Raw genomic sequence first — 24,169 nt, 5'->3', positions numbered from 1 at the left:
TCCCTAGGAGGTAGAGAGGAGATAGAAGTTACTGGTAAGGAGGCCTAGGCAAAGTAGGCCTGCCCCTTTAAGGTAATGTCCCTCCCCTGCCCCCTCCCTGCAGGTGACCCTTGCCCGCCTGCCTGTCTACCCCCCCTCACAGCTGGAACTTAGAAGGCTGTGTCCCCCTTCCTCTGGGCGTCCCTTCTGTCTCCTGCTGTCAGGTAATACCAACCTGGACCCCCTGGACCAATCGCCCTAATCAGACTGCTCCCCTGATTTTAAGCCAGGTCGGACATCAGAAGGGAGCTAGATACTTCTTCCCTCTTCCCAACAGAGCTTCCCCTTTCTTGGTCATTGATTCCCAAAGCTCTGGCTCTTACTCTCTGGGGTGAGGAATTGCTAAAAATAATTTCTTTTCCATACATGTGGGGTTGCCACTTAATCTGCTTCTTTACCCTCCTCTCCAGTTTAGGAACACCTGGGTCCAACTTTCCCAGGGAATGTGGGGATGGGGGTAGAGATAATGAAGCACAGTGCCAAATGTAAGGTAGGTAGGGTGGGAGCATATGCAGGGAAAGGTTAAAATAGTACCAACTGGGTTAGGGGTGGGTTTTTTAGAAGAAAAGACCAGGCCTAGATTCTCCTCAGCCATGTGGCTTTTCCACTGGCAGAGGGTGGCCCCTCCCTACTGGGCCCCCCCCCCCCAGCAGACTGACCTTTGACCCCACCCAAGAGACCAGTGAACCATTAACTCTTCTACCATGTGAGCCTTCCCACACATGCCCCACCCCTGACCCCGCCCCAAGGCAGGTGGGCTAAGGGGGGGGCTTGTCCATCCCAGCCTTCCATCTGACGTGTCCTCCATTCCACCTGGGAGCCTGGAGGCTGAGCCCCGCTGGCTCCCTGCCCTGACTTGGAACCTCTTAGTGTCCACAGCAAAGCCTGACGGGGACCTAAGGTTACGGGGTTCTTATACTACCAGTAGAGGTGAGGTCCTGGGAATCGAAGGGGATAGAGATAGAGAGGTGGGGCAAGGTTGAGGGTTGGGGTTTAGAGGACAGGGCATAGACTGTCAGCTCTGGATCAGGAGCACTCAGCGTCGAAGAAGGTGTTCTAGGAACTGGCAAATGAGAGAAGAGGCTGCTCTGGCAGGAGGCAATGAGGAGGGAGGAAGGCAGCTAGAGTGGGGGCTGCTGCTGAATTTAATGTGGGGGGCTATATGAGGAGTGAGGGATCTCCTCTGGCCCTGAGCTGAGCAGCAGAGCAGGAGCACTTACCCTTCTTCCTTGTTCTTCCAGGGCACAGTCCTCAGGATGTTCCGGGGGGAATAGAAGCTAGAACCAGAGCCTCTCACCAGTTCCCCCCAATAATGGGGCTCCCAATGAGTCATCTGCTGGCTGGCCTATGTGTATGTGTGGCCTTGAGCTGGGGAGGGGGTTCAGCCCCCAACCTGGGCCCTGCTGAGCTGGAGCAGAACCATTACCTAGCCCAGCTGTTTGGCCTGTATGGGGAGAATGGCACGCTGACTGCAGGGGGCCTTGCGAGGCTTCTCCACAGCTTGGGGCTAGGCCGAGTTCAGGGGCTGCGCCTGGGACAGCATGGGCCTCCGGCTGGTCGGCCTGTACCCCCAGCTGAAGACAACTCCACACACAGGTACTAACCCAAAATTCCACATCCCAGCTCTTTTTAGTGCTTAGATCAGTCTCCAGCTGTCTCAATTTTCTGGTTTCTAAAGTCAGATTCCTGGGATTACAAATTTTTCAGAACCTGACTCCATGTATCCCCTTCAGAGCCCTTTTTGCCTCTATTACCTTCTAATTCTCTCCTCTTTCCAAATCCCTGTGCCCTTAATTCCTTGCTTTTAGTCCCAGTGCTCAATGTCTCCAGGCTGACTTGGCTCTCATTTTGTAGCATTTTTGGCTATTCCCTGACTCCTATTTCCTCTCACTCCCATGCCCCCCATTCCTATAAACTGACAATTCTAAGATCCTCCCAGGACTGACATTTCATGGTTTCTGAGTTCCAGGAACTCCAGCCAGTGGCTGGTCTTCCCTTTTCCCCTAAGCTCCCTGGTAGCCTCTCAAGCGGGATTTCTCAGAGAACACGGGCATCTGACTTTCTATCCCATCCATCTGTCCAGGCCACAGGACCCCAAATTGAATGTGGATGTCTGGGCAGAACTGCCTCTGAGTCCCTCGGAGTGGGGTGACCTTGAGGAGCCAAAGGCCCCACCACCACCCCATGGGCCAGCCCCCTCGAGCCTGGACCTCTTTCACAGGCTCCTGCTGCTAGACCATTCGCTGGCTGACCATCGGAATGAGGATGTGAGTCTGATGATCTCTGGAGAGGGCAAAGGAGCCATGGGATTAGATGGCATGAAATGTTTAAAGAGTCAGTAATTAAAAAAAAAATTTTTTTTAGTGATTTTAGGGACAGAGGGAGAGAGAGAAGAACACTGATTTTGTTGTTCCACTTTTTTTTTCTATCACATATCTCCTCTATGCCCTCTTCCACCTCCATCCCCCCCACACACCTTGTTCCACTTATTCATGCATTCATTGGTTGATTCTTGTATGTGCCCTGACTGGAGATTGAACCCGAAACCTTAGAGTATCGGGATGACACTGAAGTATCCAGCCAGGTAGAGAGAGTCAGTAATTTAATGCAGTTACTTTTTAAAAAATCCACATGTGGTCCTTTTTGTTGTTAATCCTCACCAGAGGATATTTTTCCATTGATTTTGGGGGGGGCAGGGGCATCAATGTGAGAGAAACACATTCTATTGGTTGCCTCCTGAATCCCCCCAACCAGGGTAGGGAATCAAACCTGCAACCCTTTGTTTTGAGGGCAGATGCTCTAACCCCTAAGCCACACCAGCCAGGGCAATCCATATGTGGTTTTAGGGTATGTTATTCCAATATGACGTATGTTCCCTCTGGGCTCAGAGCAGATAAGCTGCACCCAAAACTCCGAGACCCAGCTTAGGTGTCACACTTGACAAAGCAGAGAAAACCAAAGCAGCAGCCCAGGGTAGGTTATGGGGCTGGTTATCTGAAGAGGAGAACTGCAGGGAGCTGACAACTGTCTTCATCCAGAAAAGACAGTGAATTTGTTCCACATACACCAGAGGACAGCCAAAGTTAACCCTGAAGCAGGCCTGGCGAGAGTGAGTGCCCCATAGCAGGAAGCATTCAAGCCAAGGCTGGATAAACATGTGACAGGTCTGTTGAGAGGAAGGTCTAATGGCATTTCAGGTTCTTTTCCCTTCTAAGAATCTGGACTGGAGAGCTCTAGTTGTCCAACCAACTCCATGACCAAATCAATGAAATCAGGTGCTTGGTAGGGAGGGAAATGGTGGCAATGTTCACTAGCACCTAATCTGCATTGAATCGAATATTTGCATTGGATTGAATATTCACTAATTAATACATACTGATTACTCGTATCTGTCCCCAGTCCCTGATGCACTGGGGGGGCGGGGGGGGGGTGTTGCTGGGAGAGACCCAGGAATCCATTTGATGGAAGGGCAGATCCAAGTCACAATTCAATGTATGACTCCCAACTCAACTCCCCTAGTGTCTGAATGGCTCCCAGCTGCTGGTCAATTTTGGCCTGAGCCCTGCTGCTCCTCTGACCCCTCATCAATTCGCTCTGCTGTGCCCAGCCTTGCTTTATCAGATCGACAGCCGTGTTTGCATCCAGGCCCCAGTTCCAACCCCCCCAGGGGATCTACTATCTGGTCAGTGGGTGAGAATGGGTGGTAGGGCACCCTGAATCCTGGTAGGGAGTGAGTTCCAAGCCAAGGAAGGGGGTTGATTGGGGTGCTTCCTCCCCTTTCAGTGTATCTTTGCCTCTGAGTCCCTCCCTCCTGACCTGGCCTAACTTCAGCCTGATTCTTCCTAGCCCTGGTTCATAGTGCCCTGGCAGTCCTACTGCTGAGCCTCCCTGCTCCCCTCTCCCTGCTGTTTCTTCGACTCCTGGGATCTCGCCTACTGCGGCCCCTGCTGGGCTTCCTGGGGGCCCTGGCTGTGGGCACCCTTTGTGGGGATGCACTGCTTCACCTGCTGCCACATGTACGTGGATTCCCTTCCTTATTTCCCCGCACCCTTATTCCCCATTGGTGGACAGCCCCCTCATATCCAAGGTGTTCCCAGTCATAGGACATCCCCTCCCCGTCAGCCCACAGCTGCCTTCTAGTAGAATGTATAAGACTTGCCACCTTGTGCCCAGGAGGGGGGTGGTGTCAGGTGCAGGGGTTTCTGGGGTCTGCCCTGACCTTCTCTCTGTCAGGCACAAGGAGGGCATCATTCTGGACCTAGCGGGCAACCAGAGGGAGAACTGGGTCCAGGGCTGTCGGTGCTTGGCGGTCTCATCCTGCTCTTCTTGCTGGAGAACATGCTAGGGATTTTGCGGCGCCAAGGACTCAGGCCAGTGAGTGATACCCCTTTTTCCTCCTCAGCCAAAGACCAGAGTCCTAGCCAAGAACTGGCCACATGAACCAGGAGGTGAGGGGATGAGTGTGCTCCTGGCTCTGCTGTTTGCCTGACTGCAGGCCCTGACTGCTAACAGGGAATGGGTAGGCTCTCTCAGCATAGACTCAGGACTCTGGCCCAATAGCTTCCTCCCCAGTTCAAGTCAACAACAGGGAGGTGCCAACCTGGGAAGAGAGTAGAGGCCAAAAAACATCCCCAAGTGCCAGAAACAGAACCAGGTGTTCATTTTCCCAGCCGGTAGCCTGGCCTCTCCTTAGCCCCCAGTGCTGCTGTCTCCTCCACCAGGAGGGATACCCTCCTATTTTAGAGATGCTGCAGGCGAAAAAGAAAGGATCTCAGAACACCAGACCTGGACCCAGAGGACGGCAGTGGGATGGCACTTCAGCCCCTACCAGCAGCTCCAGGTGACTAGAGGAGAAAATGAAGAGTAGGCTCCCAGTCTCACTTGCAGCCACCAACACTATCCTTGTCCTTCTTCCTGCAGAGCCAGGGGCTCAGGGCTGCAGGGAGCAGGACAGCCAGCCCCCATCAGCCCCAGCCCCTGCTGGGCACCAAGGCCACAGTCATGGGCACCAGGGTAGCAGTGACACCAGTATAACATGGATGGTCCTCCTAGGAGATGGTCTGCACAACCTCACTGATGGGCTGGCCATAGGTGTGAGCAGAGGGGACGGAGGGAGGCAGGTCGGAGGTTCCTAGTTATTGACTGGGGCTAGGAGAGGGCTACCAGGAAGTGGGGAGATGAGAGGACCACAGAGGGAATGTAGGCCCCTGCCCCTGGAGAGAGCTTTCTTCCAGACTGCCCACCTCCAGTTCTGTCAACCCCAGGTGCTGCCTTCTCTGATGGCTTCTCCAGTGGCCTCAGCACCACCCTAGCAGTGTTCTGCCATGAGCTGCCCCACGAACTGGGTAGGAATGACAGAAGTGGAGTTGGGGTGGAACTTGGGGGCTGGTGGGTGACATTGGTGAGGGGCAGCCCTGGCTTATTCCCTCCTACCCTGTCCTCTCTTCCCAACAGGAGACTTTGCAATGCTGCTCCGGGCAGGGCTGCCCTTTCGGCGGTTACTGCTGCTGAGCCTGGTGTCTGGAGCCCTAGGACTGGGGGGTGCAGGCCTAGGGGTGGGGCTCAGTTTGGGCCCTGTCCCCCTCACTCCCTGGGTGTTTGGGGTCACTGCTGGGGTCTTCCTCTATGTGGCCCTTGTGGACATGGTGAGGTGTGGGGTAGTGCAGAGAAACTGAGGGAAGGGGGCAGTGGGTTGGTGGAGCGGGAAGTATCAGTCTCTCCACCACGGGCCACCTGTAAGGGGGCTGAACCACAGGCCTGCAGAGTCCAAGAAACAAGGGCCTGGAAGAGTTGGGGGGGGGGGGGCTGCTGATACTTCCTGACACTTTACTCTCATGTTTTGGGGACAGAGATAAGGTCAGGATCCTGATGTTTTTCTTTTCTTACAGCTACCAGCCCTGCTGCGTCCTCCTGAGCCCCTCTCTACACTTGAGGTGCTATTGCAGGGACTGGGGCTGCTGCTAGGGGGCAGCCTCATGCTCACCATAGCCCTGCTGGAGGAGCAGCTACGGCCCCTGGTCTCTGATGGCTGATGGGGGCCAGTGGAAAGGCGTCCAGCTTGCCCTTCCTTCCCCCCAACCACAGGAATGGAGGCGGGACACAGGGCCAGTAGGAGCAATAGGATTTTAATAAACAGAACCCATCCCAAAGCCATGACTACGACAGTTGTACTCGCACCAAAACAGCATAGAAAACTAGGATGTGGTGGGAGGGGGACTCAAAGCAGGTCGGGGAGGACATGAGTAGGGGCCTGGAGGATGTAGGGAGCATCAATCTGCGGGGAGAGCATTGTGCTTTAGCCCAGGGAGGAGGGGAAGGGATGGGGCAATGCACTGAGGTCTCCACTTTTTCCTGCTGCCCTCAGCACCCTGGGGATACAGGCATCTGGGCAGATCTGCCCTTTATTGCTGACCACCAGCATCAAACACCCCCGACCCCAACGCTAGCACCACAGGTGGATCCAGAGCAGGGAGAAGGGCAGGAAGGGGAAAATTGCTTAGAGAAAGATTCAACTAGAATCCAGTGAATTGTGCTCAGTTCTCTTTACTTCCTACAACCGAGTACATGGGTCACAGGGTGGAGGGTGCAACAGGACATGGAACATGCCCCTCAGTGCTCCCAACACACCCCTGCACACAGGATGGTGGTGTCTGCAGCATCACAGGTCATGCAGGGCACAGGGAAGGGGGAGGATCACACACACATAGACGCCCGCAGTGGGTACCAGACAGAGAACACCCCTGAATATACACAGCTATACACAGGGAACCCCCAGGTCCCCAACCCAACCCTCTCCCCTGTCTTGCCGTCCCCCAGGCAGGAGGAACTGTATTGCTTTGAGAGAGCCACCCTGGGGGCCACTCTGCCAGGCACCCTCCCCTCCCACCCAACCCCATTTTGGCACATCTGCAAGACACACAGCAGCGAGAGTAGGCACCCCCCCTCCCAGGCTTCTGTGGCTTGGAGTTGAGGAAGGGGAGAGGCGACTTCATCCTCCACCTTCCCCTAGCCTTTCCCAAACCCCTAGCAAGCCCACTCCGGCCGGAACCCACCCCCACCCCCAAACACACACATACAAAGCTGAGCTATCCAGGAATATAGGAACAAGGAGATTGTCCGGGACGGGAGCGGAGGCAGTGGGAGAGAAAGGACTGGAAGCAGAGACCCCACCTGGTGTGGGGGTAAGACTGGCACAACAGCTACTTTAGTGCAATTGGAGAAGGTGCCCACAGTAGGGATGGACATGGGAGGGGAAGGCTCTCCCCAATTTCCCTGGGGGCAAAGCCAAGCTCCCCAGGGAAGAGGCCTAGCAGGAGTGAGCACTGGCCAAGGGCGGATCCTCTCGTCACCCTCCACCTTCTGCCCTCCCGGATGCAGTGACAATGTCCCCCTCACACTTAAGTGGGCAACAGCAGCCTCAGAGTCAGTACCTTCAAGTAATTCATAGAGCAGACCCTCCCCACCCCAGCTTCCTTCCATCTCTGGGATTTGGTCGCTTCTCTAGGGGTTGGGAGGAGGGAGTCCTCAAGTCAGACCCTTCCTTCTCTACCTCCCTCTTCCCAGACCACTGGGCTTGGTCCTCAAAGACTCCTCACCTCCACCCTTTCCCAACATGGGTCAAGGCTGCGGTGGACTGGAGCCACCATGATCAGGGGGAAGGGGCAGCTTTGCTCCTTCTCCCTCCTTCTTACAAGGTAGGGTTCAAACTAGGCAGGATGGGGCCCCACACTGGTTTGCCCCAGGAGGAGGGTTTCTGGGCTAGGGTCTGTAAGGCTATTTTCCTTTGCGGTGGGAAGGGGAGGCAGGAGATGAACACTGGGTGTGGGGAGAGGGTGAGGAATGGTGGAGAGGGAAGGAGGAAGGGGCCTCCCTGCTGGAGCACAGTCACTGGAGTCATTCAAACAAAAAAACAAGCATGTGCACAAGATCCACAGTGGGCCTGCTCCCAGCCCCTCCAGCCTGGCCCCACCCCGCCTCTCAGGGCCCCTTCTAAGACCCCAGAGAAGGTTTTGGGGGTACAGCTGTAGAACCGTTTACTCTGGCCCCACACCCCCGTGCCCCCAGCCTCTTCTCCCCTTCTAGGTCCAGGGAGGAAGAAGGTGCTCAGGTGGGCAGACAGCGGTGGAAACAGTATTGAGTTTTCCTTTGGTTACATATTGAAGGCAAAGGTGAGCTGGACTTACAGTCAAAACGGATAGGGATGAGGAAGGAAGAGGGGCCATGGCCGGGGCTGGAAAGGGAGGTAGGCCCTCCTCAGCCCCTCCACCCCGCGGAACACATGTCTAAGTGGGGTGGCAGTCCCTTAGTCTCATCTCTCCCACCCCCCACAGCACCAAACAAAAGGAGAAGCCCCCTCCCCCAGGGGCTGCTCCCCACCCCAACCTGGGCTGTACATTCAGTGGTTTTCAGCAGTCCTATGGCTCAGGGGGCCAAGGGGTGGGGGAGGTGGCCCATCAGTCTCAGCTGGACAGTGGCAGTGACCTGGGTCTGTTGGTCCATCCTGGGACCCACAGTTTGTGCCATTTGTTTTTCTGAGGGATAGTACACAACCCACTAAAGCCACCGCCCAATCAGAAACATATCCCCCCAAAATCAGAAACTAAAAACTGGCTCTTTTCATCTCGCCCTCTGATTTACACATGTTTCCCTGTCTCCTATGTAGCCCTCGCTCTGTCTCCTTTGCTGGGACCTGGGGCTGCTCCCAGGGTCCTCACTTAAGATAGGCCTTTTCTCAAAAGTGCTTATTACTTGAAGCAAGTGCTTTAGAGCTGTGGTGGGGAGAGGGAGGGGAAGAGGGTGGGTTAAGGGAAGGAGAGGTTTCTTCCCCACCCTACCCACTAAAGTTTGGGGGGCATTCTGCCTGTTTTACTTCTCCACACCCGTTTAAGTCAAAGAGGTTAAAAAAAAAATCTTAACATTAAAATAAATATGCAGTGGCCATGAGAATGGTCAAAATGCTTCAAAAAACACTAGGGGCTGGAGAACCTGGGGTGGGGTGTGGGATTTCCTTTGGCATAGGAGAGGAGGCTGCTTGTCCTCTAGGCTTCCTCACAGCCATGTGAGGAAGGACAGAGGTTGCCCCACCACATGCCCAGCATGGCTGACGGTGTGCTGAAGGGGCAGCAGGGGGCGGGCAGGCAGCCACCAGAAATCTCATCTAGCAAAAACAATGGGGGTCCTGACAAATACTCTGATTCTTCCTGTCATCGCCGAACATTGATAAAGGAGAACACGACTGATACCCCGAGAGTCTCCTTCTCTGGAGGACCTAGATCCCTTCTCCCCCGCCCCCACCACCTAATTCCCAGCACCAAAATGAGAGGGAGGGGGTGAAATGGGAAGATTTCAGGAGAGAGAATTAAAGTTAGGGGGCAAGCTCTGCAGAACCAGCAGGGTGGGGGGTGGGGGGCTGCAGCCCTTAAGAGAGGTCACATTGATTGTCGTATAGGGGAGGACAGGGTGTGAAGGGAAGTGGGCAAGAGGGGCGTCGCAAGGCCCTTTGGCTTTGAAAACAAAAATGAAAACTAAAAGCTGCACAATCCTTCTCACCAATAATGGTCATTTGGAAGCTTTGAAATGGTTTAGGAACTGAGGGGTAAGGGAAGCAAGACACAGAGAGAGTATGAAAAGGAAACAGACAAAAAGAATAAGGACTTGGACAAACACCCCAGGCATCAGGAGACCAGCATGAGGTATGGTTAAGGGCATCTGAGCAGGAGGGAGGGGCCCTGGGATGCCCCCTCTCCCCTCAGCCCACCCTTGGCAAGGGTGGCAAGATTTGCAGGGGCCACAACTGAAAATTAGGTAAGATGATGAATAAAGCAAGCATGAGAGGGGGCAGGAGAATGAGGGCTCCCAACACGGGGACCCTCAACTGTGTAAACGAAGCCCATCCAGTTCTCAGCGGACAATACTGATGGCAGCCAAACTGGGCAAGGATGCACTGTGGGGGCGGAGGGAGCATGACCTCTATTCAAGTTCTGTGTCTTGGCCCCTGGCTGAGGTATTGAGTGTGAGGAAGGGAACACTGGGCTGTGGGGAAGGGGTCCAACTGTCCAGGAGGCTTAGCTAGGAGATGGATGGACAGGGCTTTTGAAGAGACCAGGGCCAAATTCAATGCTACATTTAGAGAAAAACTGCCCCCTCCTCACTCCGGCCGTTTGGCTTTTGGGGTGCAACTTTGAGGAATCTTCTCAGTGCAGCCCCTAGCTCAAACCCCTCTCCCTGCTGCTGGGAAGGCAAGGACCTAACCTCAGTATCTGTAGGCTGCTCCTTAGGTCAGAGCTTCATCCTCACACGGGAGGGGAAGCCCAGTCCCAAGTAGCCACAGTCCCTAGTCTGCCCGGCCCTTCCCACCATCTTTGGCTTCAGATCAGGAGTGACTGAGGGTGGTGGGTACTCTTGGACATAATGGAAGGTGGTAGCAGACAGGGAACAGAGGAACTATAGGATTGGGGGGCACAGGAGGAAGAACACAGTTCCTCCCTCCATATACATGCAAACACATGCCTGAAACACATAGGACATTCTAGGGCTGTGGTTTTGAAATGGGCAGGAAATTAATTTGTTTCCCTAAAGGATAAAATGCTTACTTAAAAATTCATGACAAGCCTCAAAGTTAAGGGAGAGGAGAACCAGTGAAGGAATGGCCAGAGGCTCTGCCCTCCCAAAAGAAGTTAAAAGAAAGAAGCAAGGTTAAAGTGCGTGGTTAGGGGGCCAGGCCAGGAGGGAAAGGGAAGCAGGGAGGGGTAGGCTGTGGGGGCAGAACCAGCCCTTGATTTGCATATGAGGAGCCAGGGGAGAGTGCAGGATTGGGGCCCAGGTACAGTAGTTGCTGCTTCAAGTGTTTTGCATTTGAACTTTAGGGGTGATAGAGTACAGAAATGGGGGAAAAGCTCCAGGCCCCAGTGCTAAATACCCTCCCCCCTCGTCCACTAGCTGCCCCTGAAGGGGGAGGGGGACGCCCCCAGAGTGCTCACACAGTACCAGAAATTAAGGCTTCTCACTGCTGCGGGGATGGAGGAGCCGGCCGAGCAGGGAGGCAGTGATGGGTATGGAAAAAGAGGAGGGGATCTGCCTGGCAGGAGGGATAGGGGGCAGAGGGACACAGAGAGGAGATTCAGAGGGATGAGTTGGGATCGCTGGCAGCAGAAAGGGGGAACTGAGAGATGGGGTAGAAGAGAGGGGGAGCCAGGCATTTAGCAATCATTTTGGGACACTTGGCAGAAGGGGCTGCCCTGGGGGTACCAAGGGCCTGGGGTGCTCCCTGTTAGTCCCAGACCCCTGCCAGGCCAGGATGGTGTGGCAAAGGGGTAAGCAGCTGCTCCCCAGTGCTTTTCTCCCCCCTCCGCCCCCCAACCCAGTCGTGTTCTCCTTTAAAGTGCCCTAAATGTATAGACTTTTTCTAAATAAATAGAATAAGATATCAAGCCACCGGCAGGGAGAGGGACACTGGAAAGGGGCTACTCAGAGTAGCAGCCATCTAACCCAATGGCGCCGTGCCGCTCCTGGCTGTAGGGGCAGGAGGCCCCGTGGGGCAAAGCCCCGCAGCCACCCACCGTCTTGACTGCTGCAATGCTGCAGTTCTTGAGCAGGCTGAAGCTGAAAGGACTGACGGCGTCCTTGGGTGGGAAAGGCTTCATGGTGGAAAGGATCAAGGCCAGGCAGTCTGCCACATCTTTGTTGGGGGCACAGGCCAGTGCTGGGGTGTGACCTGCAGGCAAGAATGAGAACTAAGGCAGAGGATTCTGTATCCCTGGCCCCCCATTCACCCTCCCTCAGGCCGTGAGCTCTCTTATCTGTGGAGAGAGCCAAGGCAAGCAAGCACCCAGTATAGCCAAAAGTCAAGGGTCATGAGGGTCCAAGGAGGCTGACAGGCAGACTGTGGAAGTGTGGAGCTAAAGGCGGAGCATGGGGGACAGGATGCTGAAAGGTGTGGGGGAGTCTTTCTGAGGATCCTGCTGGCTCCACCTAGTTCCTGCAGACTTCCCTCAGAGACTCTAGCATACTGGTGTTCAGTCCCTGCTCTGAAGAGTTCCCTTGGGAAGAAAATCCAGTTTATAGCAAGTTTATGAAGTTACCTCCTGAAGAATGTCCCTGACCCCAAACCCAGGAGAGGCAGGGGGGCTCCAGACCCCACTCACCTTCTTCATCCACAGCCAGCACTGTGGCCCCACGACTCAGCAAGGCCTGCACCACAGAAGCTAGACCATTCCGGGCAGCAATGTGGAGTGGCCTTCGAAGAAAGAAAAGAGAAGGAGCATGAAGTCAGTGGGATGCCAAGCTGCCCTTCCACCCCCAGCCAGGGTAGCAGGGCACTGAACAAATACTGTGAGATCCAGAGAACCCCTGGAATGCAGGCGGCTTTCTTCACCCACCTGCCTCCCCCAGCCAGGAGCCCCCTTCCCTGGGCACTCACATCTGCAGCGCACTGTTGGTAGCATTGATAAGGCCAAGGTCTTGGGTTTCTGCCAGGATCATGAGGGCACATTTCTCATGGCCCTGAGGGAGAGGAATATAGAAGAGAGACTTGTGAAGTGGAAGCATGACAGGCCACAGAGGAGGACTGGGGGAGTATGGCAGTGGGACAAAGAGCAATCCCACCATCACACAGGCTAGCTGATCCTGACTTCCACTCCAGTCCTCTACCCTATCAAGCCAGCCCAGCCCCCTTCATCAAACCTTGCCATATGCAGCCTCACAACCACCACTCGAGGTAGTACCTTGCTACAAGCCAAGTGGAGGGCAGTGTTCTTGTTCTCATCCAGCACAGTAAGGTCAGCCTTCCCTCGATACAGCAGAAATTCTAGAGAAAGGGGACAGAGAGGGACTGACGCCTCCCCCCCAGAGCAGCAGCAATCCTGGTTCTCCACCCTCCTATCTGCATACACTTTGCATCTCATCTGCAGAGGGTGAAACACCCAAAGACATGCCTCCTGCTTCCAGAACCCCACAGGCGGGGCTGGCCTATCTTGCAAAAACCCCAGGGGAGCTCCTCCCTTCCAGAAACAGCCCCTACACACCCACAGCAGCCGTCTGCCCGTTTTCAGCTGCCGTCATGAGCGCAGTGCGGCCAGTGTGGTCAGTGGCGTTCACCTCGGCCTGATGCTGCAGCAGCATCCGGAGCCCAGAAACATTATCCGCGAAGGCAGCGGCGTGAAGAGGGGTCCTGCAGGGTAGGGGGTCAGGGCATAGTAAGATAGGAAAGGCTCTTCTACCTGAGCAGAAGGAGGAGGCCAGAGAGGCAATTCAGGCTTCTCCCCACGCCTTTCGCCACTCACTCACCGTCCTTTGGCATCTCGGCTGTTCACAATCTTGGCACCCAGAGCTCCCAGCAGCATCTCTGTGGTGCTGTCCTGGTTATTAATTCTGGGGGAAGAGGAAGGCTCAGCAGGGGCAAGGGAAGCAAACTCCTGTCCTAAGCCCAGGTCACAGACCCTTGAGAAGGGCTGAGGCATAGGAAAGGACTTACACTGCACAGTGCAAAGGAGTGAAGGGGTTTCCTTCCAGGTATGAAAATGGGCTGTGTTCAAGTAACAACTCCAGACAATCTTCATGTCCTGGGTATGAGGAAGGAAGAGTAGTGATGGACAGAAATGACTTGAAGCTTCCCTACATCAGTCCTATCCTATCTCTTGACACTGCTTCCAGAACTAGATCAACCCAGGTCCCTCCCTCAACCCACTTATCCTTAGTCTCTGTACAAACTCCTGTGCCTGCAAAGACCCCAGACCCATACCAGTGTAGGAGGCCCAGTGCATGGGCGAGTATCCGCTATAATCCACTCCAGCATCCAGAGGGTCTGTGGAAAGGGCAGCCTGCAGCAGGGTCCGCAGGACTGCAGTGTGGCCACAGGCAGAGGCCAGGTGAATTGGTGTGCGGCCCTTAAAGTCTCGGCACAGCACAAATGCGTCGTGGTCCAGCAGGGCAGCCAGGCAGTCCTCACAGCCAGTCACTGCCTGTGGGTGACATGGGGGTGGGGAGTGGGGGGTGAGGAATCATTCCTTTTCCAATGACCAGTCTTTGGGACTGATTCAGGAGTAAGATCCACATCCAAGGCTCCAATCCTAGTCTTTTTTTTTAATTTAATTTATTGGGGTAACATTTAAAATTATACAGGTTTCAGGTATACAATTCTACAAATATATCATCTGTATATTGTATTGTGTGTTTACCACCCCAACTAATCCTAGTCTTTACAACAATGACTCCAAGTGTTAACAATCAGCATCTCCTTCTTTCATTCTCTAGACCAACATACAATCAGAATGGCAAGAGTGAATTCTGGCACTCTGGAATGAGAGACAGAATGCAGGGTAAGAAGGAGACTAAGGGATCAAAGAATCCTGTGGGATGAGGAGGTGGCTTTAGGACAAGTGATGGTGGAGAAGGACTGGGTAGTGGCATCATTATCCAATGGGACAGGGTCAGCAGGGTACCCTGGGACAGAGCCTGGTTGGTGAGCAGGTGGTTGTAGATGATTACAAAGCAAGGTGATCAGGGAGATCAGTTGCGGATGTCAAGTACTCATCCTGGAGCAAACACAGTGAAGCCCAATAAGACAACTTTGAGGACAAAATCCTGGCCCACCTGCTAGGCAATCTGATGTCCTACTGGTGGTGGGACATGTGCTTCCATGTCCAGGCCCAACTATGAGCAACCTCACCCAGGAGCTCACTTACCCCACGGTGGAGGGCGGTGCGGCCCCGGAGGTCAGCAGCATCAGCTGTGGATCCTTTCTCTAGCAGCAGATGTACACAGTCCACGTGGCCATTCATGATGGCCAGCATCAGTGGGGTTCTACAGAGAGGGCAGGAGAAAGGGTGAGGGCCCAGCAGGAATGGGAAAACCTACACTCCAACCCTGGCCCATACTCACTGTCCATAGGCATCCATGACATCTGTGATGTCAGCTCGTTCCCCACTGTCGATCAGCAAGTGCAGGGAATCAGTGTGACCAGAGGCAGCTAGGAGGAAAGGGGACCTGTGTTAGGGCATGGTCAGGGGGAAGGAGGCCAGGTAAAGACTAAAGGGGCAGGGGGATAGGAAGCTACAAATCAGTATATGAAGTTTCCATCCTCCTCACCCCACTCCACTGCCACCTCCAATCCCATCAGGAAGGATGGTGGACCAGGCTCCAAGGCCTGGTGTGGCAAGGGGAGGCAGCAACCTAGAGGGCATACAAACCAGCAGCATGCAGGGGTGTCCACTTGCGCTTGCGCTCCTTGATGAGGGCAGAGGCGCCGTGGGCCGTAAGCACCTCCACACACTCAGTAGAGCCTCGCTCAGTGGCCAGGAAGAGTGCAGTCCGGCCCTTGTGGTCCCTTACATCCAGATTCACCAGCGTCTCGGCCAGTGTCTTCAGGGCTTCACAGTGACCATTGTAGGCCTGGAGGGGTGCAGACAACCAATGGATACAGCTCAGGACACTGACTCATTCTGCTTTTGGGGCCCATGGGGAGACTCCAAGCAGCAGTCCTCCCCACAAGCTCCTCAGACCCCTCAGGCTCTTAACCTGAACTACACCCATCCCCTCTCCAGACCACTGCCTGCTTGCCACATCCCCATAAGAAAGCAGGAGAAAGGACAGGTTCTCAAGTGGTGCACCTGTGTGTGGGGCAGGTGAGGTCAAGGAAGACAAGAAGAAAAGGCTGGGACTCACAGCTAAGTGCAAAGGGCTGACTGGAATGGTGCTCTCCACATCCTCCAGGCAGTTAAAGGACATTTCTAAGAGCTGCAATGGACAAAAGAACAGGTGCTAAAGTTCTGGAAATCCCAAGATATTAGCCCTGTTCCCCACAAACAGTAATCCCCTGAGCCCCTGGATCTAGAGACCACATTTGATTCAGTCCCCCTTGGTTTCAGAATCCACAAACACCAAGGTGCCCTGCCCCTCCCTCTCCTATCCAGGGCCACATCCCACACATACCAGTTCGAGGTTCTGTCTGTTGCCATAGGCGGCTGCATAGTGCACAGCTGTGTAGCCCTGCCTGTCCCGCAGGGAAGGGTCTGCACCATTATCCAGTAAGAACTCCAGACAGCTGGGGGGGTAGGAGTAGACTGTGAGGTGGGGACAGGCCCAGTCCAGGAAGGCACAGTTCTGGGAGAGGCAGAGGAGAGGGGCAAGGGAGCCCCTCCAAGCCTAGCTGGTGAAAACCCAGGTAGGCTAACCACTGCCCATTCAACTCCAGCTCCAGACCCACCCCTCCTCCAGGTCTGCCCTGGCTTCAATGCCCTCCTTTATCATTTGAATGCTCTACTAGAGAACCTACAGCACAAGTACCAGTTATCAACGTTCTGCTGATCGACACTCTCCCCTTACCTCCAGGCACGCTGATCCCGTAACTTAAATGCCTTCTCCCAGACTGTCTGAAGTCTACTCATCTCAGACTCGGTCCCAACAGGCTCTCCTCTGTGAGGCCTTCCCCAACCTTCCCAGTTAGGTGCTTCTTCCTGTGCACTCCCTTGGCATCCTTTGCATTGCTTAGTAGTAGTTGTACCACATTGTTTGCGGGTAGTTTTTATCGCGCGCTCTACTACCAGTCAACGTAAAACGTATAAATACGTTTCCTGCATACAATGTGGTACTAGTAGTGATAATACAAGACTTATCCCTTCCTGTGCATTAGTTTAATCCTCATAATAATCCTATGAGGTAGATACTAGTCTGACCCTTACTATGGTTGAGGAAATTGAGACACAGAGAGGTTAAGTTACTTGCCAAAGGCCACAAAGCTGAGCTTCTTGGAATAGTAAGTATCCTTTTTAAAAACATAAACCTTTTATTTTAGAACAGTCTTAGATTTACAGAAAAACTGTGAGGAGAGGCAAGTTCCCATATACTCCATGCCCAGTTTCCCCTATTATTAACATCTTACATTAGAATGTATAAGTGCCCTTTCATTTATCTTTCCCAACAGATTATTAGCTTTTAGAAAGCAGAAACTTGGGGTAATTTATCCTTTATCCTTAGTACACAGCACAATACTTGGTAGCTAATAAGTGATTACTCAATTGATGCTTGTGGAATAAACAAATGATTTTGTGTTTGGTTTTTCTGATTCTCTCAGGAAAACCATCTGTTCCTTGAGGGAAGAAACTATGCCTCAAACTTTTGTCTTTACTCACAACACTTAACCCAGGACTAAACTCAGAGTGCTCCAAACACACTGCTGGATGGCTGACAGCAAAGCAGCAGAAGTGTGGTGGTAGGGTTCACAGTGGGTGGAAGAAGAGGACCAGAGTTGGCACTGCTGGGAAAGCACAACCCAGCAGTCTTCTCAATTACTCACAAGAAGGCCTCCTTCCTGCGGGACTCCTTCAGTGGCTCGTCCTCTTCAGCATCGTGGCTGGAAGATGAGTGGGGTTCTGCTCTGTGGGAGGGAGAGTGGAGAAGTCAGGGGGAGGTTTAGGAAGGTGAGAGGAGTTGAGAGGGCCAAAGTAGGAGTCTCACCTCCTGTAGGTGTCAGAGGCAGCAGCGTAGTGGAGGGGGGAGCAGCCTTTGCAGTCGGCCTCATTGACACCTGCCCCAGCAGTCACCAGCGTGACAGCGCACTGGTAGCTGCCATTGGCAGCTGCATAGTGCAGTGGAGTCCTGGGAAGAAGTGGAAGAAGGTGGGTAGAAGAATCAGGGACAGATCCAAATGCACCCAGATATGCAGCCAAAAGCTGCTCTGTAATATTCTCCTCACTTAGTCTCCACCTCTCCACCTCTTGCTCTATCATTTGTGTCTCTAATCAGATAATCCCTACGTATACCCATGCACATTAACACACCTTCCAAATTTGTCTCTTCTCCTCAAGTCAGCTCCACTGCTCAACAGCAAATTAAGACATTCAACATTCCTAAAAGGAAGGATGAGGGTTAAGAGAGTGAGAGCCTCCAGGAGAAGCCACAGGCACAGGGAGGGGCTAAGGAAGGATGGAACTAGACAGCCCTTTCTGCTGCAACTGCTCCCATTATGAGAGGAGAAGAGATCTGAGCAGGAAAGGGGGGGCTGACCCTTGCCCAGCTCTCTTCTCAAGGTCTGGGAGAGAGGGAAAAGAACTCACCCTCCAGAAGCAGCAGCATGAAGACAGGTGCGGCCAAGGTTGTCAGGTGTATTGATGTCAAACCCAGCTGAAAGCACATGCTCATTGCTGAGAGAAGATACAATGCTGTACAGCTGACCTGCAAGGCCAGAACAGCCAGAGATCCCATGTGAGGGCACTGAGCAGAGGGGATAGGCCTCCGCTCCCCTACACACCTGCCCAACTCCCAACTGGTCAGCACATACCTGAGGAAAGAAGCTTACGACAACAGTCAGAGAATCCAAAAAGAACAGCTAAGTGCAGGGGGAACATGTCGTGGATGCCGCGCCTAGGGAGAAGTTGGGACTCACTCCTTGGGTCAAGGAGGGACCAGTTATAGGCCTCTTTTCTGTGACCCACCACCAGCCTAGATTACGAGCTTTCCTTTGGCAAGCTTCTTTGTGCCTCCATGTTTGATGTGAGCCATCTATACAGATCTGAGGCAGCCTAGAAGTGGGGCTAGGAGCCCTGACTCACCGGGCGGTATCTGCGCCATTGGTCATGAGGGTGCTGATGAGTAGCTCGTGTCCGTAGCGAGCAGCAACGTGCAGTGGCGTGTTCCCAAATTTGTCAGCACAATCAATCTCGCTGCCTGAGAGAGGGATGTATACACATATACTCAGGCAGACCTTAGGCTTCAGACCACTTACACTAGTTAGCTCCCATTTAAGTGGTTAGTATGTGCCTGGTGCCAGGCTCAGCATTCTACATGTTATCTTGTTTGTAAGCCTTAGGGGAAGGGGCAGGCAAAGCAGGGCTATTTCCATTGGTGCCTAGCTCAGATCTCCAGGTGCCCATCCTGAGTGGAAGATAGGGTAGGAGGCAGAATAAGGAAGCAAAGGGTTTTCTAGAAATGAGTTCTCTGGGGGAAGAAGAAAAGGGAGCACAAAGTCTCCCGAATCCATACCATTCTGGATGAGGATCTGGGAGCGGGTGAAACGGCCATGGATGGCAGCCATGTGCAGAGGACTTTTCCCTTCTTTGCTCTGTGGAAACATGGCATTTTTTCGTGTGTGTGTTTTTTTTCCCCAGTGCAAGGCACAGAGAATGCCCTGTTTCCCCTACCAAAGAACACATCTGAGGACGGTGTAGTCATATGGACATCTTCTCAGCCCACACTCTCCCAGGTCCCTGGCAAGTGATCTGATCACCCCAGGAAGCAAGTGGACAATTCCCTCGAGAGTTATCCAGAGGGAAGATATGATCAGGAACCCCAGAGCCAAGCTCCTCTTCCCACTAGTCTCAGCCTTATCCCTTCAGGTACCTGGTAATTGACATCAGCCCCGTTATTGACTAGCAATTCCAAGCAGAGAGCGCCATTGGTGGAGACTGCAGCCACATGTAGTGGCGTGAAGCCCTTGTCATTCGGCTGGTTGACATTGGCTCCTGCATTCACCAGCTCAATAGCCACAGCATCCTGGCCCAGGTAGCAGGCGATGTGCAAAGCTGTGTTTCCAAAAGCGTTGGGCTCATCAATCTGGATTTCCAGGGATGGGGGTAAGGGAGGTCAGTTTAAACAAAGTGGAAGCTGGCACAGACAGCCTAGAGAATCCCAGAAATCCAATGACTGCCTGAGCCCCCTAAGATTCCTGACCCAAAAGACTGAGGGCACTATTACTTAAGGTAAGCATTGTTCAAACCCTCTCACCACATCCTCCACGCCTCCCAAAACCACCTTTGTATCTCCATAACAGACTCTGATCTCCAACTCCCTGCCCTCAGTCCCCAGCCCCTGTGCTCAGCACCCTCACCTCAGCCCCCATCCGGAGTAGGTACTTCACCACTTCAATCTGGCCACTGGCAGCAGCTGTATGGAGCAGCCCATAGCCCTTGCGGTCCTTGCAGCCAAGGTCTGCTCCCCGTGCCACCAGCAGTTTCAGGACCTCCAAATGCCCTAGGAAGAGAGGGAATGCTCTCAAGGAGGGTTTGTGGAGTGCCTCTCTCTGAGGGCAGCAAACCCCTCTCCCTGCCCCAGGAATCTTAAATATCAAATTCCCGCTCTTCCCGTGAACCCTTTCTCACCCAGAAAAGCTGCCCAGTGCAGAGGCTGCCTCTCCTTTTTGTCACAGACATTCAGGCTGGCTCCCTTATTGAGGAGCAGGTTCACCGTCTGTATCAGGATATGAAACACCTTCAGTGCCAAGTTCATGTCCTCAACCTACCTAAGAACAGAGACCTCAGCTCCTGAAAAGGCTGAGGCAGCCTAAATGGTCTTTGTTCTTGAGCAGAACAATCTCGAAAACTAGAGGGAACAGAGAAAGCAGGCACTACGAAGGAGATCCCATGCTGATTTGGAACTTTGAGGGAGTCTCGTCAGGTGATCTAGTGTTTTTGTGTTTTTTGTTTTTTTTTTAAATATATCTTTATTGATTTCAGAGAGAGAAAGGGAGAGGGAGAGAGAGATAGAAACATTAATGATGAGAGAGTCGTCATTGATTGGCTGCCTCCTGCATGCCACTGACCAGGGGTTGAGCCCGCAACCCGAGCATATGCCCTGACCGGGAACTGAACCACGATCTCCTGGATCCTAGGTCAATGCTCAACCACTGAGCCACACCTGGCCGAGCTTTTTTTGTTTGTTTTTTTTAATTTTATTTTTCAATTACAGTTTACTTTCAATTTTATTTTGTAATGGTTTCAGGTGTACAGCACATTGGTCAGACAATCATATACTTTACAAAGTGTTTTCCCTGATAGTTCCAATACCCACCTGGCACTATACATAGTTATTATAATATTATTGACTATATGCCCTATGCTATACTTTACATCCCCATAATCTAGTGGTTTTTAAACTCTTGAAAACTCTTTGAAAATGTGTTGAAAGACATGGATTCTTGCTTCAGAAAAAGACATGTATACAAACATTTCCCATGCAACTCCAGGGTTTATCACCCTCTTGAAGTCCAAGTCAAGAATTTCAATCTAACATGACTATTCATTCAATGCTTGAGCCCAACTGCTCATATAACCATTGGGGCTTCTCCTGCCCAGGTCTGATGGCCCAGAAGCCAGGGAAGATGAGTAGGAAGGAAAGGGAAGGACTAGGCTAAGCATGGACTGGAAGCAGTCCTCACCTCTAGATGCCCACTATGCACTGCATGGTGCAGGGCACTGCGGCCGCTCCTGTCAGCGACGTTGAGGCTGCTCAACAGGGGTGCCAGAGCCTCAGCACACTTGGTGGCCCGGTTGGCGGCAGCCACATGCAATGGTGTCTGCCACAGCTTGTCCCGGGCATTCACATCTGCTGAATGTGCCAGCAGCAGCCCCAGCACCTTCTGTTCAGGGGCAGGGGATAAGAGAAACGACAAAGGGGCAGTAGGAAGTAAAACAATAGGAACGGAGGGAAGAATAGGTCAGCATGGCACATGTGGCCACATTCTTCCCCCACACCACCTCCCCCCCAGCACAGAGTGTCTTTTCATTTGACCAGTATATCTAGGTTCTCAATACCTACTCCCATCTTCTTCTGTATCTTCTTAGAGCTTAAAATCTTCCCTGTCTTGCTGAGGAAAACACAGATCCCTTCCTCTTCCTCAAGCCACCAGTATTACTCTCTAACCCAAACCCTGAAAATCTTTACCTACACATAGAACCATTACCAAGCAAATCCACACATGTAGAGGATCCCAATCCCCCACTACTTCTAGGAAAGATAAACACTCCTGCAACATTAATGCCCAAATACCCTCCTTCAGCCTTTCCATAGGCACCAAAATCATTTTCATTACCTAGGTAAGCAAACCTACCTCACGTTTTGGTTCCCCAGCTCCCCAGGCGGGCCTGGGTTCCTCTCCAAAAACCCAGGCTAAAATGGCCCTCCCAATTATCACCCACCGCATTCCCACTGGCGTCAGTCCCACCCTTTCCCTGGTGGCTACAGCCAGGAAAGTGACTGTCAAAATAAGAGAGAGGTCTCCTTTTCACACTCTTCAGGGTTGATGGACCCAACTGGTGAGGCATGTTTGACCCCTGTGCTGTCAACTTTCATACTGTTTGAGGGGCAGGGATGCAACAGATCACTACCCCTGTCCCTGAGACAAAAAATCTCAGAGGGGGATCAGACTCCGAGGTGGCCCCCCAGGGAGGGATGAGTCACTCAGGCCTGGCAGCAGGGCCCCCTGCAGTCTGCCAGCCCAGTGTTAAGCTCTCCCCTTACGTCACATCAGCTGGCAACACTCAGCCCCACCTTACCAGCCAGTTCTAGGGGTAGGAGGGAGGGGCCAAGATCTGGTCTTCTCCCTATCCTGGGGTAGACCAGTTTGCAGGGCAGAGGATTGAGGCTCTCCAACCCTAACCTCCACCTTTAATCAACTCATCCTCTTTGGAAAGGTGAAAGAAGGTGGGAGGCCTGTACCTCATTTCGGGAGGCAGCAGCACGGTGAAGAGGGGTCAGCCACAGTGTGTCCTTAGCGTTGACATTAGCACCTGTGGGGATATAATTTCCTCTTTTGAGAGGAGGTGGAGAAGAGGTAGGAAAGGAAGCCAGTAATCAGGCCTGAGAATCTGGACGGAGCTGTAGCCTTGCCTGGACCAACCACCAGAGAACAATCCTTGGATATGAAAAAAGAGGCTCCTCCCCTCAGGTTCCCTCCCTAGGTGCCACACCTTCCAGCTCCCCACTTTCACCTGACATCAGTAGCAACTGGAGGATGGGGACATCGCCTACGTAGGCAGCAGCATGCAGTGGGGTTCGCCTTTCTTGGTCCTGGGAAAGCAGAAAAGAGGAGCAGCTGCTGTGGTGAACTATGGAGGACCCCAGCCCAAGTCTTAGAGCCCCAGGCCTTCCCCCACAACCTCTTCCCATAGGTTCTGCGGACTCCTAAATCCCAATCCTGGGTCAAAGCGAACACCTAGGGAGGGTGGAGTAGGGGGTCAGGGCCCAGGAGCCCAGGAAGCCGTCTCCTTCTACGAGAGGAGGGGGCGCTGCAGACGCTGATGCTTTGGAAGAGAACACCGTTTCTGGGCAGTCTCAGCCACTGGTTTGTGCTTCGACCCTGACCTCTCTCCATCTCCAAAGGTAGAGCAGGCGCCCACCCCGGGGTGAAACGAGCTGTGGCCTCATCCGAACCGAGGAGACACGGAGCCGCCCCACTGGTGGGGAGGAGTCCAGAACACCAGGGCCCAGATTATCGGCTCGCCATCCTCCCCGATCTCAACTCACCAGCACGTTGATGTTCTCCTTCTGCGAGAGGAGGGAACGCACTTCCTCCACATCTCGGCTAAAGATGGCCTGGACCAGGGGCGGCTGCAGGGAGAACCAGCGTTCAGCGAGCGGGCCGGAGCGGAACCGGGGCGGGGGGGAGGGGGCACTCCAGGTCTGAGGGGGGGTGTCGCTGAAGGGGCTCCATTCTGGGGTCCTGGCTGCAGGGTACTCTCGCGGCGTCTCCGCCGGCCGCCAGGCCCCCAGTGACACCAGCTCGGCTGAGGGGAGCGCGGCGTGGGGCGGGGCGGGAGCCGCGGGAGCTCCGGGCTCGGGCCCTGCCTAGGCCGCACATCCCCGGGCTCGCGTGGCGGCGGCGCCGGGCCCTGGAGGGAGGAAGCGGGAAAAGGCAGGAGGGCTGACCTGGTCCGTGATGCTGAGGATCCCCATGGCCCGGCCCGGGCTCCGTCCGCATCGAGCTCCCGGCGGCGGCGGCGCAGGATCCACCGGGGACACGGGGCAGCCCAGGCGGCGGCTGCGGCGGCGGCTGCGGGGAGAGCGCAGCCCCGCCTACAGGAGGACGGGCGAGCGGTCGGCCGCAGCGCTCCCTGGCGGCCGTCCTGGGCCCCGCCGCAGGACCCTCGCCGCGCTGCCCTGGGCCGGGGCGCCCTCCGCCCCGCCCTGGCAGCTTCCCTAGGCTCCCCCACCTTGCGCCTTGGTTCCTGGTCTCCCCAGGCGGGCGGCGCAGCGCTCTCCGCTCCAGTCTGGCGGCCCCAACAAGACTCTAGCGGCAACCGGGACCTTGGCCTACGGTGCCGATCAACCTGAGGACCCAGCCCACAATGCCTCAGTGCCTCCTCGGGAGCTAACTCCTCCCGTCAGATATTACGCACCCCCAAAGCCCCCACAGACTTGGGGA

General features: G+C 54.1%; 2 protein-coding genes across 4 annotated transcripts; one reads left to right on the top strand and one right to left on the bottom strand.

Annotated features, from left to right (window-relative positions):
* Nucleotides 1-140: 140 nt before the first annotated feature.
* SLC39A5 (solute carrier family 39 member 5) lies at nucleotides 141-6,185 on the top strand. Of its 3 annotated transcripts, none has more exons than XM_081127103.1 (11): nucleotides 141-203; nucleotides 1,281-1,635; nucleotides 2,123-2,306; nucleotides 3,559-3,721; nucleotides 3,886-4,055; nucleotides 4,273-4,413; nucleotides 4,783-4,879; nucleotides 4,960-5,130; nucleotides 5,304-5,384; nucleotides 5,494-5,684; nucleotides 5,928-6,185. In XM_081127103.1, the coding sequence occupies exons 2-11, from the start codon at nucleotides 1,352-1,354 to the stop codon at nucleotides 6,069-6,071; spliced, it is 1,626 nt and encodes a 541-aa protein (XP_080983229.1). In that variant the 5' UTR covers nucleotides 141-203; nucleotides 1,281-1,351; the 3' UTR covers nucleotides 6,072-6,185. The 3 variants fall into 3 exon arrangements, with proteins under 3 accessions (XP_080983229.1, XP_080983230.1, XP_080983231.1); XM_081127104.1 differs by having other exon boundaries at nucleotides 142-203; nucleotides 5,494-5,594; XM_081127105.1 differs by lacking the exons at nucleotides 4,273-4,413; nucleotides 4,783-4,879 and adding an exon at nucleotides 4,442-4,487 and having other exon boundaries at nucleotides 142-203.
* ANKRD52 (ankyrin repeat domain 52) lies at nucleotides 6,151-23,790 on the bottom strand. The gene is made up of 28 exons (XM_081127102.1): nucleotides 23,674-23,790; nucleotides 23,272-23,355; nucleotides 22,737-22,815; nucleotides 22,465-22,535; nucleotides 21,185-21,385; nucleotides 20,130-20,217; nucleotides 19,859-20,001; nucleotides 19,372-19,584; nucleotides 19,015-19,093; nucleotides 18,585-18,699; nucleotides 18,314-18,396; nucleotides 18,090-18,207; nucleotides 17,814-17,882; nucleotides 17,491-17,631; nucleotides 17,330-17,410; nucleotides 15,967-16,078; nucleotides 15,700-15,771; nucleotides 15,225-15,426; nucleotides 14,917-15,004; nucleotides 14,721-14,838; nucleotides 13,778-13,997; nucleotides 13,511-13,598; nucleotides 13,324-13,407; nucleotides 13,062-13,207; nucleotides 12,762-12,844; nucleotides 12,458-12,540; nucleotides 12,183-12,274; nucleotides 6,151-11,752 (listed from the first exon to the last, which is right to left on the bottom strand). The coding sequence occupies exons 1-28, from the start codon at nucleotides 23,698-23,700 to the stop codon at nucleotides 11,502-11,504; spliced, it is 3,231 nt and encodes a 1,076-aa protein (XP_080983228.1). The 5' UTR covers nucleotides 23,701-23,790; the 3' UTR covers nucleotides 6,151-11,501.
* Nucleotides 23,791-24,169: the final 379 nt, after the last annotated feature.

This window comes from Miniopterus schreibersii, assembly GCF_964146895.1.
Source record: "Miniopterus schreibersii genome assembly, chromosome: 2".
Taxonomy (NCBI): domain Eukaryota; kingdom Metazoa; phylum Chordata; class Mammalia; order Chiroptera; family Miniopteridae; genus Miniopterus; species Miniopterus schreibersii.
This window is presented reverse-complemented; position numbering and strand designations above follow the sequence as displayed.

Coding starts and splice junctions, on each gene's coding strand:
- SLC39A5 (XM_081127103.1), top strand. CDS start 1,352: ATGGGGCTCCCAATGAGTCATCTGCTGGCTGGCCTATGTGTATGTGTG. Junction 3,722..3,885: donor CCCAGGGGATCTACTATCTG/GTCAGTGGGTGA, acceptor GATTCTTCCTAG/CCCTGGTTCATAGTGCCCTG. Junction 5,685..5,927: donor ATGTGGCCCTTGTGGACATG/GTGAGGTGTGGG, acceptor CTTTTCTTACAG/CTACCAGCCCTGCTGCGTCC.
- ANKRD52 (XM_081127102.1), bottom strand. CDS start 23,700: ATGGGGATCCTCAGCATCACGGACCAG. Junction 19,094..19,371: donor GGGCTGATGTCAATTACCAG/GTACCTGAAGGG, acceptor ATGTTTCCACAG/AGCAAAGAAGGGAAAAGTCC. Junction 13,599..13,777: donor GCACTGGGCCTCCTACACTG/GTATGGGTCTGG, acceptor CCTCATACCCAG/GACATGAAGATTGTCTGGAG.